The sequence below is a fragment of the Syngnathus leptorhynchus genome, chromosome 11 (genome assembly GCF_054491065.1).
Source record: "Syngnathus leptorhynchus isolate UIUO chromosome 11, UIUO_Slep, whole genome shotgun sequence".
Classification (NCBI taxonomy): domain Eukaryota; kingdom Metazoa; phylum Chordata; class Actinopteri; order Syngnathiformes; family Syngnathidae; genus Syngnathus; species Syngnathus leptorhynchus.
Window position 1 is genome coordinate 503,407 of NC_141205.1, and position 17,920 is coordinate 521,326.

Sequence of the window (17,920 nt, forward strand, 5' to 3'; positions counted from 1 at the left end):
ACAAACACTGATGCCATTTCAACGTTGAAGTGTCGAACAGGGAAAAGCGGCGAGTTAATGTGAACTTGAGAACATAACCTGCACCCGTCCAGGTTAGGAGTTTTGTGTACCATGTCAAAGTCAGGTTCAAAAAGAGCCAGCTTCAAATCCTGGCTTTAGACTCAACAGATCTCGCTAAGCCACTTGGTAGTACTGTACTGCGTAGCCCTCGGGCCCGTACGGTACACCATGCCGTAGCTGCCTCACTTATACATGGATGGATAAAAGCCCCAAGTTGCCCGTGTGCCCTTACCGTAACAGAAATTAGGACGTTCGTATGTGAAACGCTTTACGCACTGAGATGATCTTAGTGTCATTTATTCATCCAACACAAACGCATGCGGGGAAACGGAGCTAGAAATGGAGCAAGGCCTTTTCCCCGCTCCTACAAATGAATCCAGCCTTCCAGCTTCGACTTCTCTCCCCATGTGGGAAAGTAGGCCAACACCAAGATCTGAGCAAGAAGGGAGGCGGCGGATACAAAGAACTTGAGGGGGTGGTGGAGCTTGAGAGAGAGAGAGAAAGAGAGAGAGGGTGAAAAAAAGATTTGGAAAGTAAAAAAAAGACGAGGAGGGTGTAGAGAAGAAACATGGGAAGTAAAAAAAAAAAAAAAGCCAAGTTTGCTTGGTGAACAGGATTGAAAATAGAGAGGAGGACATATCGACTACGTTTAAGTGTACTCAATAAGCCTTTTAAAACACCAATATTGGAAAGAGTTGGGTGTTTCAACTCCATGAAAATGCCCCTTATAAAATACGGATAAAAATAAGTAGTACTGAGGTCCGTACACCCCAGTGCAACTGATGAACGAGACTTAAGTCAATTCAAAGGAGCCCATTTTTGTCACCACTCACCCGAGCCGATGGAGACGCAGTGATGTTTTGCGGCCTCCGCTGCTCGCAGCTTAAGAATCAACCGGCAGCCCTCGGGTACCAGGAACGTGCTTACGCTGCTGTGGTTGTGGACAAATGGAGGTCCAAGGTTGTAGACCACAACAGGGGACCAAGAAGTTGGATGTGGTGCCATGTCTTCTCTCTCCTTTGCGGTGGCGTCCGCTTCCTCACAGGCCGGATCATCCCCGGCCACGCTGTCGTACATTTGGCCCTCCTGGACTACCTCTGCCGGCCGCTTCTTTTGTTTTTTCTCACTTTTGTCCTCTTCCTCTTTTTCCGTTTCTCTTTTCTCGCCTCCATCCTTATCGCCTTGGCTCCCTGGTCTGGTCTGGCCATCCTCCCTCGCCGAGGATTTTGCGACACCAGCGTTGTGAGATCTGCTCGGCCAAAGCGAGCTAGGGAAGGAGGAGATGACTCCTCCACTGAAGCCCAGACCGGCCAGTAAAGCGCTGGTCACCACAGACGCTACCGTGGCCTGACTCGCGCTGGAAGAAGGGCCGATGCCTGTCGCCATGGAGACGAAGGAGAAGGGAATGCCCGAGGAGGTCCAGGTGGATGAACCGGAGGAGATGGGGGCCATGTCGGCTGAAGAGGCAGGTGAAACTGTCGGCTGACAAACGCAATAAAAGCGTTCAGTACCGAGATGTTTTGTGCACGCCTGCGTTCCTTACCATTCCGGTTTTGACGATTCGCGTCCCCTCAAAGATCCTTGTGGTGTTTGCTGAAAGGGCAAAAGGAAAGGCGCCGTGGTCACTCCAAAGTCATCATTTCATTCCAATTTCAGTTGATACCTCTGAAGAGCATGCTCTGGCTGAAATCACTGCGCATGTCATTGGCGCAGACAGCTTGAACCCGAAAAAGGTATAGAACATCCGCTGAGACGTGGGAGATGACCGCCTCCTACATGGCACAAAGACAAATTGACGTTTCTCAACGGATTGATTGGTTGCGAGAAATCAAATATGAAATATAGTTCCCAAATTCAACACTCTTGCCCTCATTTCCGCCAAAAGGGAAGAAATCCGTATCCCCTCGGCAGCGCAATTTGCTTATTTTCCGCTGTCAAAGTGATGTATGTTCTGCCCTTGTGGAAATGAGCTCCTATTTTCTTTTTGATGATGAATGTGCTTAAATAGCTTTTTGACTTGGTGTCCATCTCATTTACACTTCATTCATCATGGCACTATTATTGATCCAGATCATTACCTCAAACGTTTGTGCGGCAAAAAAAGGAAAGCGGACGAGCAAACCGTAAACTGAAGTAGGGCAAAAAAAAAGGACAAATGATAAGCTCAAGTCCATCAATAAACTTGACATGTTCTTTTTGTGTGGTGGTCGACTGAATGACTTTTGAGTTTGTTTCTTAAAGTTTTTTTTCTTTTTATCCACACTGCGATCGAGAAAGTCAAGTTTGACTTTTTCAAAACATACTCTAAGAAGAAAAAAGTCCAAAGGCTTTGCTCTGCCGCCATATTCAAATCATGGATTGTGGGTTTCATTCAATTTCTTTCCCATGAAAAAATACCATGCCATCATCATCATCTTGATTTCTTTCAAAATGTACGTTTCATCCTGAAAAGACAACGCTTTTAAAGATAATACGGATAAATGGACAAAGGTTTAGCAGTGAAGTTGTAAATACCAAATGACGACCACGATGCAATCCAATAATGACAGTGATCTTTTCTCCCATGACAAACATGTCAGCATGCTCAATCAGTATTGGTCTTCCACCTTGTGACTAATGACAGCTCTGTTGAATGTAATTTCACTTCTTCCTGACTATCACGAGGCAGTCCCAGAAAACTCGAAAGAAATGACAGTGGGAGGGAATGAGCAGCTTTCAGAAAGAGTAATGAGAGCATTAGCCAGTGGTTCATCACGGTCGATCTCTCTTTCTGAAGCAAGGGGGCACTCTGCTCTCTCTTTTTTTTCTTTGCCCAGCCCAGCCCTGCCCTCCCTTTCACACTTTTCTCATGGAGCCACTGGCCCAAGGTCATGGCCCAAGATCATGCTTTTTGCACATTGTATGGCCTCCAGCTTAGCATTAGTATTCTGCCAGTTGACCAGCAGACTACAATGTTAGGGAATGAAGCGTCGTCCAGTCTTCTCTGATGGGAACATATTTCATGGACCTTGAGGTGCATGCTGTTTAGTGTTTGACTCATTCACCTCATGCATGTAGCTGTTTGGTTGTTTAGCGGCAACTGTCTCTCTCATATTTGTATCACTTGATGTCTTGCAATGATTATGAAGCAACGTTTTGACCGACATTCATTCTTAACTCATTCATTGACGCATATAGATGTCAAAGTATTTCACTGGCAGCCCAGATTATTTCCAACTTTGACGTCTAGATGCGTCAATGGCAGTGAATGAGGTAAGAATGAATGCTTGGAACAAAATATTGCAGTCCAGCAAATGTATTGCGTGAAGAAAAATGGAAGCCAATTTGAGAATCAGAATACTAACATGTGCACGTACTATCTTAATCCACACAGTTTTACCAGTTTGTGTTTGGCATCTGTGAGGTGTGTCTCTTCATAGCTGTCATCGTGAGCTGTCCAGCTGTAGGATACCAGAAAGTGGAGGATAGGTGGATGGTAGATGACCTCCGGACGTGCCCATCCAACCACCAAGGCGCTTACGTTCACGTGTTGCACCTTCATGTTTACTGGGGCGCTGCTGCACACTAGAAAGGAAAAAAAAAAAAACCAAGGTGTACTCGAGCTTCCACACCAGAGCCATGCCCCGCTTCCTAGGCTGCCAAACCAACCCCCTCCCTCTTGGCACCATCACGTCTCACGAGATGCAGGTGAGAAGCGGCCATGCCGGTCGCTGTGAAGCCCCGAATGACACGCTCGCTGTCACCTTTGACTTTTCTTCCCCCCCTCTCAGTCTCACATCAGAAAACGAGGCACTTTGCCAGACCAGATAACCACCGATGCAAACCAAGGTACTCTTAAGCTGCTCTTAGAAAGTGGAAATGACTGTGAGGAAAAAACATCCCAAAATAAAATCAATCAATCAATCAATCAATCAATCAATCAATCAATCAATCAATCAATCAATCAACCGATCAATCAATCAATCAATCAATCAATCAACCAATCAATAAATCCGTCCATCAATCAATCAATCAATCAATCAATCAATCAATCAATCAATCAATCAATCAATCAATCAATCAATCATATGTGGTAGTGGTGTCAAACACGTAAAAAGGTTGTGTTGAGAATGTGTTAAGCATCAATTACGACTGACTTTGAGGAAATGAAGGCGATTGATTAGTCCTGCATCAAGTCATACAAATGAGCACAGCTACTATTCAGTGATGAATGAACACGGTTTGATGGAGAAAAAGGCTCACGTGCCAAGTGGAACCAAATTGATTAGCTTGCTCAAAAAGAACCGCAGTGATTTTCTATTCATAACATGCAGTTGGAGCACCAAGTGGCTTTGCATTACTAAAGCCATTAGTCACACACACACTTTACACAGTCCAATAGACACACGGGCTTGCAGAGACGTCATTGAGAGCTCAAGCAGAACAATGCCGGAAAAATAGCTTGGATGATATCATCTAGCGTCCTGACACGCATACAGGGCCTTGTGACAATGGCCCCAACATACTACTTACTTACTTACGTCAACTATTATGGTCCGCTTATTAAATGTGTGTGGCTGCATGAAAAATGACTAGAGCTCTCTTAAAGATAAGAAAATATATGCAGGACAAGCCTCGAAGAATAAATATCTGCCCTGAAGTATATGTTGGAAGTTGGACAATCGCCAGGCTACGCAAAAATCACAACAGCTGCATGTCAGCTCGTATTTGATTCCAATTCTTCTGATCTTAAAAAAAACTAAAGTTTAAATGCCTGTTTAAAGTACCGATCTGTTTACAAATGTAAAGTACAAATACTTCAAAAAGTATTGGTACTTCCAAGTTGACTACGGGGTGCTTAAAAAGAGCAATGACCCATATACAACTACAACGGTTTGGAAGCTGCGGCCGCTCTGGCAGGTTGATGAATAGATCCTCTTACGGCTTTCATCAGAGATAAGCACGCCACCTCGCCCACACAGAACTAGTCACCACTGAGCGCTAGAATACAGTCCAATCATCCATATGACAATTTACTCCTTGCCCTATCACATCTGTGAAATGAACAAACGAGGCATTATGGATGATGCTTTTTGTCTGCTGTCTGACCCACATCATGGAAAACAAATCAATAACAATTTCCTTGAGTCCAGCACAAAGATACGAGGCGCTTTAGACACCAATTTTCTGCAGAGATACTTTGGCAATCAGGAGGGGCATATTTTTGAGGGCTGCCTTCAAATACAAATACGATACAGTGTAGAGCCAGTGCGCTTCTTCCGTGTCGGCCAGTTACGGATCCTGGAGGCAAATCAATTGTAGTCTGGCTAAAGTAAAAAAACCTAACGAAGCCAAAAAGCACTCAGTTGATAATTGGCAAGTCAGATACAAACACACACGCTTGTAATAGACTATAGATAGAATAGAGTCACCACAAAAGTGGTCAGCTACTTGAATTGGCCCACCCCACCCACGGGGATAAAGAAAGTTTGGTCAATCCGGAATGAAATCCGCAAGGAAAATGAAGCCTTCTGCTCGACTGCATGTTTGTTAATAAGTGAGCTCCGCCCCTCCTCCTCCTCCTCCTCCTCCTCCTCCTCCTCCTCCTCCTCCTCTTCCGCTTTCAAAAGAGCTTCCTTCTCCTTGTTAGATTGTCAAAGTGAATCCAATCCTATGCGTCCCACTGCAGTAGTCAAGGGCACGGAGCAAATGGCGGAAGAAAGGTCTTTTGGGAGGGAATATGCAAAGTGTACATCTCGCATATAGATGCTCGAGACACACAAACGTTGAGAGTAACACTCACTCACACGTTTGCACTCCCACACATCCACTGCATATAATGTGCTGTTGTTTCAGCGCTAATGAGGCAGGAACAAGAAGGGGACCCGTGCGCCTGCCTGCACACCACCACCTTATGCTCGGGGAGTTACCCAGCAAGAGAGCGTATACTGTACAATACGTACGGCCGCAAGTCACTCGGTCACACGAAATAGCTTTCATTTATGAACATTAGGAGCTGTCAGCAATTTAGCAAGAAAAAAACAAACAAGGAACTTGAATAAGACTAACCCTATGACTATGAGACAATCATGAGTTTGACAAGACAAAAGTTGCACCTACCTCTGGAAGATTCCGTGCCATAAGGCCCACTACCGCCGTGAGAAAGCTCAGGCAACCAGGCGTCTTTGACAGCCGACTTGAAAACGTGCCGATTGTCCAGGCTCTGAATGGGTCTGAAGTTGCTGCGAAGATATTCCACCGACTTAACGTGGTCCTGTTGCTCCGTGGTGAAAATGGAGTAAAAAGCCTCCAACTGGCAGGAGAGAGAGAGGAATCCCATCATTTCAATAGACTTGGAGTAGACTCCCCATTTCAACGCCACAAAATACTTTTCACTCTCTATTTGGAAGCAATCATCATGGTATCGTAACACAAATACCTGTCCAAATGTGTCTCAATCTCACATTGGGAAAAATGCCAAAGGTCTGTTTGAATAGCTAGCGAGAAAGAGCACACGCATGGAAAGGATGGAAACGGCTTTAGCATTGATCCACTGCAAAAGCAGGCCCAGAGCCACTACCTACTTCCACTCATCCAAAAGAACGGGCGACAAAAGCAATCAAAGGGACGGACGGATGGACGGGGAAACCTTCATTAACGCCGGTCAGGAAGCATGAACATGTTGACTTTTTTCTTCCACACTTGCTGGATACGAACCCCGTTTTCCAAATCCTTTATGGGGAATATGGAGAAAACAAGATGCGCTATTCTAGCCACAGCTGGCATTGGGAGCCATCTGATTTTAGAACCTACGTGCAGCTGTCCATGCAAATAAATTCAAGAAAGAAAAAAACAAAACCCTGCCACACTCGTGCTTTCGCCACTGGTGCAGACAGTCAAAAGCCCTTGGCCACTTTCGACCTCTGTCAAGTTTATTTGTATAGCCCTAAATCACAAGCAGTCTCAAAAATGTGTTCCTCACCTGTTTGTACGAGACATAGATGGGTCTGCTGAAGATGATCCATTCCACAATTTTGCTGCAGGGAGGAGTGGTCAGGGAGCCCGTGTAGCGGTAATAGCTGCCCAATGACGACGGCAGCAGATCTTTTAGGACAAAGGGCTCCAAGAAAGTTTCTTTTTCTAGCAAACAAAAGTGAGTACGACACGTTGGAATCAGCGCTTCACTATTTTGCTCAACTATCACCATCGAGCGTTGCAAACCTACCAATCATTAAAACAACAACAATAACAGGCAGTCCTTTTGCGGATGTATTTCCATCCACAGTCATTGCATATATGACTTGACCTTACATTCTAATGAATGATTTTAAATGATCATTTTTCTGGTCCTATTGTGAACAGCAGATTGGTAGCGAGCTGCAGTGGCATCTGCTGTTCACGACTTGAGAGTTGGAATGCATTTAGCCATTAAAGACATTGGATAGGTTTATTTCAACTCTCAACTGGCGCTGTCACTCACCATGATGGACCACACCCTTTAAGCCATGAATGATGGGCTCAACAGCTGGGTTGTCTTTGCCTCCAGCCTGAAATGCAACACATGGAAACAGCAGTTCTCATCTCGCAAAGATTTTGCAAATTGATTCATTGATGTGGAAGACGACCGGAATGATCGACATTTGTCTCCCACGAAGAAAATATTTGCAATGATGGATTCGGTTTCCCCAAGCATCTTATCAAAAACACGACACAAAAAGGTGCTTTTTGCATTTATGTACGTTCTTGCGCAACCTGACAACATCTTGGAAAAGGGGAAAAATGAAATGATCAACAGTCACAGGCACAATCAAGATGCAGCATGTGAAGTGCAGAATAATTAGGATGAATTATGAACCAATGACGAGGAAAAAGAGCAATCAGCGAGCTCCCACTGAGTGAAGAAGCCATAGTAACCAGATCCACAGAGCGTTTTTCCTCTCTCGGCTTGGAGAGCCACCGTTGTCATGGAGTCTGAGACTCGGTAAAAGCAACATATGTAGGAAAGGTCCTAGAGTGGCCTTCCATTGCATAAACGTGACATGTGCAGCAGCTAAAATGAGGGCAGAATCTCCTTTTGTGTAGGTGTTTCCAATGAAATCATTTCTATGACCTGTATTAACACAACAAATCCTTTTACAATATCATCAAAACCATGAATAATGCATACATAGACTGGACGCAGACATCTTTTCTTTCTTTCTTTCTTTCTTTCTTTCTTTCTTTCTTTCTTTCTTTCTTTCTTTCTTTCTTTCTTTCTTTCTTTCTTTCTTTCTTTCTTTCTTTCTTGTCATGTGCGCACACCATCAGCACCTTGGACAGTTCTGTTTCTCTGCTCCTGATGTATTATTCTCTCTGACGTTTTTCCTTCCTTCCTTCCTTCCTTCCTTCCTTCCTTCCTTCCTTCCTTCCTTCCTTCCTTCCTTCCTTCCTTCCTTCCTTCCTTCCTTCCTTCCTTCCTTCCTTCCTTCCTTCCTTCCTTCCTTCCTTCCTTCCTTCCTTCCTTCCTTCCTTCCTTCCTTCTTTCCTTCCTTCCTTCCTTCCTTCCTTCCTTCCTTCCTTCCTTCCTTCCTTCCTTGCCTGTGTGTGATGACTTTGATGACTTATTAGTTGTTTTCACACTCAAACGATTGACCGTGTGGAATAATAACGATTAAAAAAAAAAAAAAGAATTCCAACCTGAAGGAAAACTGCCATGGCTGCGATGATTCTCTTCTCCCTAAGTGCTGCACCGAGGCTGTCAAAGTCATCGGAGTTGTACATGTAGATTTGCATCTGTCATAGAGGGCACAACAATATATATGTTAGTTTCAAAAGAGTATTTGGGAAAATGATAGCTGTCAATGTTTGCGTGCCAAATGAGGCTTTTAGGGATTCCTGAATTTTCTCTCCGCATCCCGAAAATACCACTGATGATAGCAGTGATGGCAATGTATTTCTATTTTGGTTTTGTAACAATGTTTTCCACAAATTGACAATTGTTATTATGACAACCAGTCAGCATCAAAAGCACACACAATAATGCATGGCAGAAGAGCGAAGTGTTTTTGTTTTATTTTCTTCCCCAGAGAGTGAAACCAGTACTCAGCAATGTGGCATTGTTCCCACTTTCTTTGTCGCTGCTGGTTGTTGCTCATGCCCCTGCTTGACCAATTTCCTTAGTTTCTGTTGAAGCTGCTCCTCAATCATCCTAATGTTTGTCATCTTCATGTCATGACTTTTCTCTCGCCTGTCAGCACGGCTTCCGTTTGGCCTTACAAACATGCTCCATCCGCATTGGATTCGCACAAACCCTTAACAGAAGGCCATTTATGCACGATGGCACTTTGTGTGACGACAAAGTTTACAATCGAGTCTGCAACTTGTATTTTGTGCACATCTGGAACGGTTATGAGAAGCGAGTGCAATTCGCATAGCTCAGAGTTGTTACTGAAAGCAGAACATTATGCATGACCTTTTACCCCTCTGCTATTTGCATTTCCGCAGTGCAACGCGGAGACCTGCTGAATTCCAATCTTTTCTACAGCTGGAGGCAGAGTAAAGCTTTTTGTAAGGAAGTAATGACTTATGTATAAATACATGTGAAAGTGAGGAAATGCCTAACAAAAACAAGATTCTATTTTCGGATTAGAAACTAGCAGACCTATTAAATGGAGAAGTGTGGTTGGCTTTTGAGGCATGGCATGGCAGAACAGTGAGAATAGATGATCAGAGTTTTGGAAAAACGTACGCAGCTAACACCGATATGTTTGTTCCCTCTCAAAGTTAACGTGTCCTGAAAGCAGGACTGAAAACATAAATCCAAAAATTCAAACTGTGATGACAATGAAAGCTTTGCATACACACGGGGAAAAAAACAAAACAATACACACACACACACACACACACACACACACACACACACACACACACACCTTTATTTCAGTTCCGACTGCATTTTTCAGGATATATCATTAAGTAAAGACATCCGGGCACTATGCTAAACGGGTTGCATCTGTATTTGGGGGTATTGTGCACTAAAAGCACTCAACAGTATGAAGCGTTCCTGTCTTTCACCTAGAGTATACACAAATGCACACAACTACAGATGGCAAAGGCTCTCGTGCAAGTTGCCAACTATCTCATTGCAGAAAATCAGTGCGCCACACTTTTGCTCAAGGACACGTAGAGACAACCTTCAGATGACTGCTGATGCAAAGCTGTTTTGATGAAATTGAGTAGAACACTTCAATCCATTGAGACGCATTTTACAAGAGCTGCAGCTGTAACAAAGAGCAATGGGACAAGCACAAAGAGAGTGAAAACAGTGCTAAACTGCAATGATTTGGCGCTCCAGTTTACGGCAAAGAACTGACCAATTGAAACTAATGACGCCTACGATTTAAACTGGACTGGGCTGGCAGTCAATGAGCTTTTGAACATATCTGTGGTGGATTTATGCCCACAGAAAATGTCACAGAAGTCTCTTTTGGTATCAAACAATCGTTAAAAAAACAAAACAGGGGTCTTGACAGAGTAGCTCGGACATGCAAGTGTCTCCCGGGACATTTGCGTTGCTTCAGGATGAAAATGTAAAGGAGTCGGCCGACCGTGCCACGCTGTCGTGACCCCGCTGAGACGGCACGGAAGCCCCCGAGGGACGGACACTTCTGAAGGAAAGCTTTGTGTACAAACGGACAACAAAATGCAGCATACGGCGCAAGCTAAGAGCAAAGAGTGAGGGCATCAACAAGGTAGCAAGTCTTACAAGTGCACAGTTTCAGATTTCCTGCATAAAGGTAGAAGGTCAGACATTGTAGTGCTGCTTTCATCTAGCTCACTGCAACACATTGAAGATGTGTGGACAGAGTTGTACAAAGTGGCTTAGAAGCTAATGTTCACAACACACACAATCGGTCTTACAAACGCAAGTGAAATGCGTGACGTGAGAAATGACCTGCGGAGTAAACTGTGGCATTTTCAATTTCACAAGTCTTACTTTTTCATCAAAATGACCAGGGCCGAAAAAGGAAGACAAATGCCCGAGTCGACGTATTATTAAAAATTTTATTTGTGTACTCAGAAAAGGGGCTGGCATACATTTCCCCCTCAAGGCAACATCGGGCTTTGAAAAAAAAAAAAAAAAATGGTGTCATTGAGACCAGGCAAGAAATATGGAAGTGGATCATGGCAGTTATGGTTGATGTCAAAAGGGAAAGTAACAGAGTTTAATTCCAGGATAAGGACTTCTCCATTCATTTGCTTGTTCAGTGTTTCAACAAAATGTGAAAATGAGGCTTTGACCGCCTGCCCTTGGGATTAAACAAGGTACAAAGACCAGAGTCAGCATCAGTAGCAACCGGGCTAAACATGCTTTTCAAATAAAACCAATTCACACCACAGGCACTTGGAGACAAGCGTCGTTATCATTATTCATCTGATGATTTAGGGCCAGGGATGCGCTTTCCATTTCCCACACAGCAAAGGTTGATGGGAAATAAAATCCCATTTATCAAGCTTTATCTGAGAGTGTTTGAGGTACTCGCACACACATGCTGACGGGCCTCCTAGTGTGTGTTAATTTACGGGGCTGCTCTTATCTTGGCATGTGGGGAAAAGCTTGCCAAGGAACTTCTCAAGCCACACACGTGCAAGTCATCTCTTTCCATCATCTGATCCTCTCTTTGATCAGATGGGAAATGTTTTCAAGTGGATGGATGGATGGAGATCAAAATGAGGGTTGGCAAGATGCATTGAGAGGAAACGGAGAATATTGTTGTTGTTGTTGTTTGGATACCAATTCAACTCAACTCAAAGTAAATATACAATTTTTGGCTCCCTGTCAGAGAACGCCAAAGGAAATTGACTCTGTAAGACTTCTGTAAAGCCTTGGACACAGTAATATATTGTGTTTTGTTATCCAGTATAAAATTCAATGCCTCGTGGGAGCAAAAACATCAATTACGGCACAAATGGGAAAGGCCGTATCTCACGAAGCGGCCAAGGCTTACAAATGTTGCTTCTGAGAGGAAGGCTACGGGAAGTAGCCCAAACATGCAAAAAGTTGTAAAAAGCCATCAAGATACGTATTCACAAAAGGCTTTGAAATGTTTCTTGTCAGGGAGAAACACTCGGGCGACTTGTCTTGAAATCAAATTCTTCTTGTTTGATACCTCAACAAATGGAACACCCACACCATCTAATTAGGCCAAATCTGTTTCACCGCTGTCCTTATTTTATGACAGCACAGGAGAGGAGAGGAGCAATTTAGCAAAGCATTTCCTCTCAAAATACCAGAGTGTTTGGAATCATAAGCTTTAATGATGATTCACAGAGTCCACTTTGCATCAGGCCATCTACGTCATATCTCTTTTACCATGCTCTATTGTATTCAACAACTGCTTCCTTATCACTAGTTTGCCAGTCTGTATTGTGTACCGTTTATGGGAAAGACACCAAGGCAGACTTGGAGGCGAATGAAGGGAAAGTCTTCCAAATGAAAATGCTTCATCTTGTAAGCCCTGGACATTCGCTTGAAACTTAGTCGGCGCATGTGAAAGCCAGATAAAGTTGTTTACCTCCACCGGGTAACGTCGGCCCTTGATGCTATGCTCGGAGCCTTCTGATCCGTTGCTGGGCCCCCAGTGGAACTCCACTTTCTCCGCTTTAAATCTCCCCGGAAGGCCTGCTCCCCTCACAAAATAATCATCTTTCAGCATGATGGCCACTGGAGGAAAAACAAAAAGTGAAAATCAACACGTTTCATCGATTCATTCTCATCAGCGATAGTTCAGCTTTCACACACACACCTCTGTCCGTCCGTCCGTCCATTTTTACATGTGTTTGTCATTTCCCCCATTTGCGGATGTAACACTTAAGCCAATTTAGGTTGACCAGAATTTCCCTTTGCTATGCTGAAGGGTGTATCCCCCCCCCATTTCCATCACAGTGCTCAGCGGAGGTGATCCCTCAGCAGATAAAGCGCTCATCTGTCGTTTACAAACTGCAAGGTATGCATGCATTATTCATGGCAAAAAGACAGGGACATTTGTCTTGTTAGCCATGCATTATGAAGAAAGGGGGGCGGTTTGGGCGGGGGCACCTACATGCCATTTTTCTTTCGCTGCTCCAATTTTGACTGTGCTTTCAACGTTCTACAGCACCACAAGTGAATGTTTGTGTATGATTCTTGATGTATTTCTTTTTACAATGCAAACTATTAGACTTGGTGCTCTCTACCTGTTTTGCCAGTGTTCTTCATGGACGTCTTATTTGAAGATTCGCTATCGAAACCCTCCAATGTCATTTCCTGAAACTCAGTGGACATTTTAGCATCTTGGTCCACGATGTTGATTGGTGACTGGTTTTTCTCCTTACATTCTGGATAGGCTGATGCCCAGCCCTCATCTGGTCCATATATACCTGGGAAAACAACAACAAAAAAGCAATTCTCATTAGAGCGGGGGATACACAGTCATCTCGAGAAAGCAGTGAGAAGAAGCATAGTTGTCTGATTTCAAACGAGACGTTGCTTCATGAATAAACAGCAAGTGCCTTAAAGTGTTCCAGCTGGCGAAAAGGGAACAACAGCATCTGCCTTTCTGTTGTGCGGTTGAAAAATATTCTTATCACAAGACAGCTGTGTCGTCCCTACTGTTTGGCGGGCGACACTGTACCGATAAAGTTTCCGACGATGCGCCGCCGACCTCCTTCTCGAGTGCATTCCAGACGATTCAAGTTGTATTACCATCTGAAGAGGCATGGGTACGTTTTCAGCACAAAAGCTTGAGGCCAGAAGAGCAGTCCAGTTACTCTTAGGAGAATTTTTGAAAAAGATAGAGTTGCTGGGAAAGCCAGGGCTCAAATGTCAAGGAGCCCATCTTCATTTGACACTGGTTTCCATATCCTTTTGGGGGTGGAAATTCCCATCAACATAGTATGTAGGTATCATCCCAAAAAGCACAGTTTGTTGAAATGGCCTTGATCTGTCTCCTATTTGCTTTGCTACTTTGAATTTGTGACACTACATTGCGCTGACGGTGGCCAAAAGATCATCGAGCATCCCATTGCTCGGAAGCAGCTGGCTACAAATTGGAAACGTCAGCTGAAAATGATGCCGTGAATTTCTTTTGTGTGCGGACTGGAGCACATGAACCCTACTTGCTCCAATCCCTTATTGAAAGCAATAGCGGGCTCCTAAATGAATTTGTCTATGATTACGGGTAATGTGGACTTGATCAAATTAGCGAGCATCCTGTTCTCCTTTCTCTTTCCCCAATCTCCGTCCTTGCCCTGCCCGGGGTGTGTATTGATTGAGATGGTTTTAGCTCTCCAATAAGGCTAGTATTACCTGGGACAGCAGCTGCTCAAAGCTCTGAGAAACAACGAGTCATTAGCTATTGCCTTAACGAACGGCGAGAGCGCTACTCTCAATAGGACCAATGGCAATGGCAAACCTTGTCTATTCACACCACAGAAACTCCGCCAAACATGAATGTCTTTTCTCGAACACTGAACATCCAGTCGTTGCCAGCAAGGATGAGGAGTATTTGGACGCGTTGACTCGTGCAGATGCCTCAAGATCACACCTCCTTTCCTTTTGTGTGAATGTGTTATTCCTCCAACTGCAAGTGCATCTCAAGGCTTACGTATTTGCCCCATTTATTTAGGTCAGCAATCAAGCAGACTGGGACTCCTGAAGCATTTTACCGTGCTGATTAACATTCCAAAAAAATCATGTGAAATGATCCTGCTGATGATTTGTGATCTTCTAGCACAGTGTGATTCTAGTTGTTGGGAAGCGTTAAAATGGTTGCCTCATTATCTTGAAGATGTCAGTTGTCACTCAGGCTCAGCACAGCCAATTAACACCTGGGAGAGGAGCAGGCAAAAAAAGTATATATATATATATATATATATATATATATATATATATATATATATATATATATATATATATATATATATATATATATATATATATATATATATCTTATATGATAAAGCATGGTAGGGGCATGGTAGCTTCAACCATGAGAAAATATAGAATTTGACACGAGAGCACACATCCAAAATTAACATGTGACTGAATCGAATAAATATGGGTCGAGTGGCCAGCAATTGCCTTTTCAAAGGAATTTTGAAATGTGTTCAAAATTTCCCCACGAAAAGAAAAATCACCAAAAAGCGTTGGCGAACGTCTGACGAACGTTTGCGACTTTGAATGAACTCTGACGTGAGCAAATTGTAACTCAGCTTGTGGTAAGCTGTGTAATGTTGTGAGAACTGAATTGATCTGAACTTGCTATATTGACGCATAATGTCTGGAAATGATGGGGAAAATGTTTTCGTAAAAGATCTCAACAGCTCTGTAAGTCAACTCGGTCAGTCCCCTTAGCTGCGTCTCTTGGCTATGGAAAAGTGATTTCACACCACGTCCTTTGTCCCAGTGACCCCGTCACTCGACAAAGCGCCAACCAGTAATCCCATCTGACTGTCCAACTGAGCGTGAAGACATTGAAAAACAAAGTCCTTCTTCCTCGCTCGCTCGCTCGCACGCACGCACGCACGCACGCACGCACGCACGCACGCACGCACGCACGCACACAACACACCTGCCACCCACAGCTAATCACACACCCATCCAAACAAGGTAAAAAGACAAGAAAACAGATCATGCAATTTGTGCCACACCTCGCTGACCACCCAGCTACATCATTTCTCTGCATGACATGATTGTGAAGGACAAGAGGAATATGAATATCTTTCAAATGTTCACCTTCAACAGCAGGTCCAATGTTGAATGAAGCAAACAAATGCAATATCGTTCCTCGCTGGTCATAATTGCCAGTAGATCCCGGAATAGGTGCCATTAGTCTATGGTGAGTAAAGTCGATGCAGCATTTAGGTCAGGAGTTGTATTTGAAACCATTATAAAGCTGTGAAGCCAGCATCCTCAAATGTTGTCACACACATTTGGCCAGGCCATGAAACGGCCTAATGGCTCAATTAGACATCTCTCAAAGTCTGGCTTCACTCTACCAAGCAGACGTCTTCATAAAGTGATGATGATTTGTGGCTGCTACGTATGTTAAGGGGCAACTTCCTCATTACCATCCATCCATCCATCCATCCATCCATCCATCCATCCATCCATCCATCCATCCATCCATCCATCCATCCATCCATCCATCCATCCATCCATCCATCCATCCATCCAACCATCCATCCATCCATCCATCCATCCATCCATCCATCCATCCATCCATCCATCCCACTCCGTCCGTCCATCCGTCCGTCCGTCCGTCCGTCCGTCCGTCCGTCCGTCCGTCCGTCCGTCCGTCCGTCCATCCATCCATCCATCCATCCATCCATCCATCCATCCTCCCTGTCAGTTAGGCTCTTCCAATCTTCCTTTTCACTGTCAATGATTGACCTCGGTGCTTCTCTGGTTGGGTTGCAGCAAATCAAATACATTTTGGGAAAAGATTTAGAATGCAATCCCCTGTTTGAACACATCATTTTAATCGAGTAAGAAACTCGCAGCTCCGGTTCGATAAGAATGGACTGCCTGCCGCGGTTCTTATTAAATCCCGATGTGGAACCTCAGTAAATAAGAGCCAATAAGCCATGCTTCGAAAGTGCACAAGCCAAGAGATGCTAGCGCCTACACTAACTTTCATCGATGAATTTAAAGAGTACGTTTTGAACGGCGATTCTTTTCCAAAGCTTTAGCTTTTCCATCCCTTTGTTTCTTTCTTTTCTGATCAGTCCACAAAACTTTTTGGAGCAGTTTTCATCTCGGTGTAGCCTCTCTGTCTCAAAAGATAAAGTGAAGTCCTTCTGCTTCCTGCAACACTGTCCCTGAGGCAACTGAGTGTCAACAGCTTTATGATTTTTACTTTCATCGTCTCGATTCCAAAACGAAAGGCAACCTCCAAAGAAATTGTTCGCTAAGCCCTACATACATGAACCTTAAATTCACTGTTTTGACGCGGAACCGATGGCAGAAATGTGTCCACAGCCGTATCCATCGCATGTACATAAGTCACACAAAAATCAATAAGTCGATTGAACCCAGTTTGAGCTCAGCAGCACGTCAGTGGCTCAAGTGGATCGGCCAACCTCCTATGTGTGCTCCGTATGACTTCAAGCCCAGGATAAGAGAGCCTTAAGCCTTCCTTCACCACTGTCCTCACCAGTATCCATCCTCAACGTCTGTCCTCCAATTCAAGGATTTAAGGCCTATATTCTAAAAAAAGAATGTTTGTGCCGTCGTCAATGGTGTAATCATATACTTGTCAGTGGAATTTAAACGGGTGCATTCAAAGTGCGGTTCAGAAGACCAGTCAGTCTGTCAGTCAGTCACATGGTGAAATGAAATCCAAGAGCAGCAGAAGTTCTGCTTTGACAACATACCAAAGGAGTCAAGCTGTTGAACCAAAGTCGAGTAGGAGACCAAGACGAACAAACTTGGACAAAGAATGGTCAACTGATTCTTTTAGCTTGAACACAAAGTGTTGAAGAACCGAGAACATTCTTGCCAACGGTTAAAAACCTCATCAAGACGAGAGGCGGCTCGGCGGCTCGGCGGCTCGGCGGCTCGGCGGCTCGGCGGCTCGGCGGCTCGGCGGCTCCCTTCCCTACCTAACGTACAACCTTTAGCTATACATACCATAAATCAACACTGGCAACAAATAACATCACAATCATTCCGTAATGGATTGTACCTTTCACTTGGGGGATGAGCAATCCATTAAAATTCAATTTAGCTTCCACACGTCTTTCTCCAGACAAGTAAAAGTGCCAGTCATCATTTTGTGATGCTAGGAGAGACTCCATCCAGCACTTCTTGCCTTGGGAGATTGATGAGAACAGAGATTAACACTTCATTTTCAACTCCACT

The 17,920-nt window shown here is 44.1% G+C and overlaps 1 protein-coding gene across 1 annotated transcript in view; it reads right to left on the reverse strand.

Annotated features, from left to right (window-relative positions):
• LOC147048666 (receptor-type tyrosine-protein phosphatase gamma-like) overlaps nt 1-17,920 on the reverse strand; it is a 66,135-nt gene that overhangs the window by 9,583 nt on the left and 38,632 nt on the right. The window contains exons 3-12 of the mRNA XM_085923075.1: nt 13,255-13,437; nt 12,594-12,742; nt 8,716-8,811; nt 7,520-7,586; nt 7,022-7,179; nt 6,160-6,352; nt 3,440-3,624; nt 1,724-1,832; nt 1,604-1,653; nt 894-1,542 (exon numbers count right to left, since the gene is read on the reverse strand). Of these exons, the coding sequence (XP_085779201.1) occupies nt 894-1,542; nt 1,604-1,653; nt 1,724-1,832; nt 3,440-3,624; nt 6,160-6,352; nt 7,022-7,179; nt 7,520-7,586; nt 8,716-8,811; nt 12,594-12,742; nt 13,255-13,437 (1,839 nt within the window). The remainder of the gene's footprint in view (nt 1-893; nt 1,543-1,603; nt 1,654-1,723; nt 1,833-3,439; nt 3,625-6,159; nt 6,353-7,021; nt 7,180-7,519; nt 7,587-8,715; nt 8,812-12,593; nt 12,743-13,254; nt 13,438-17,920) is intronic.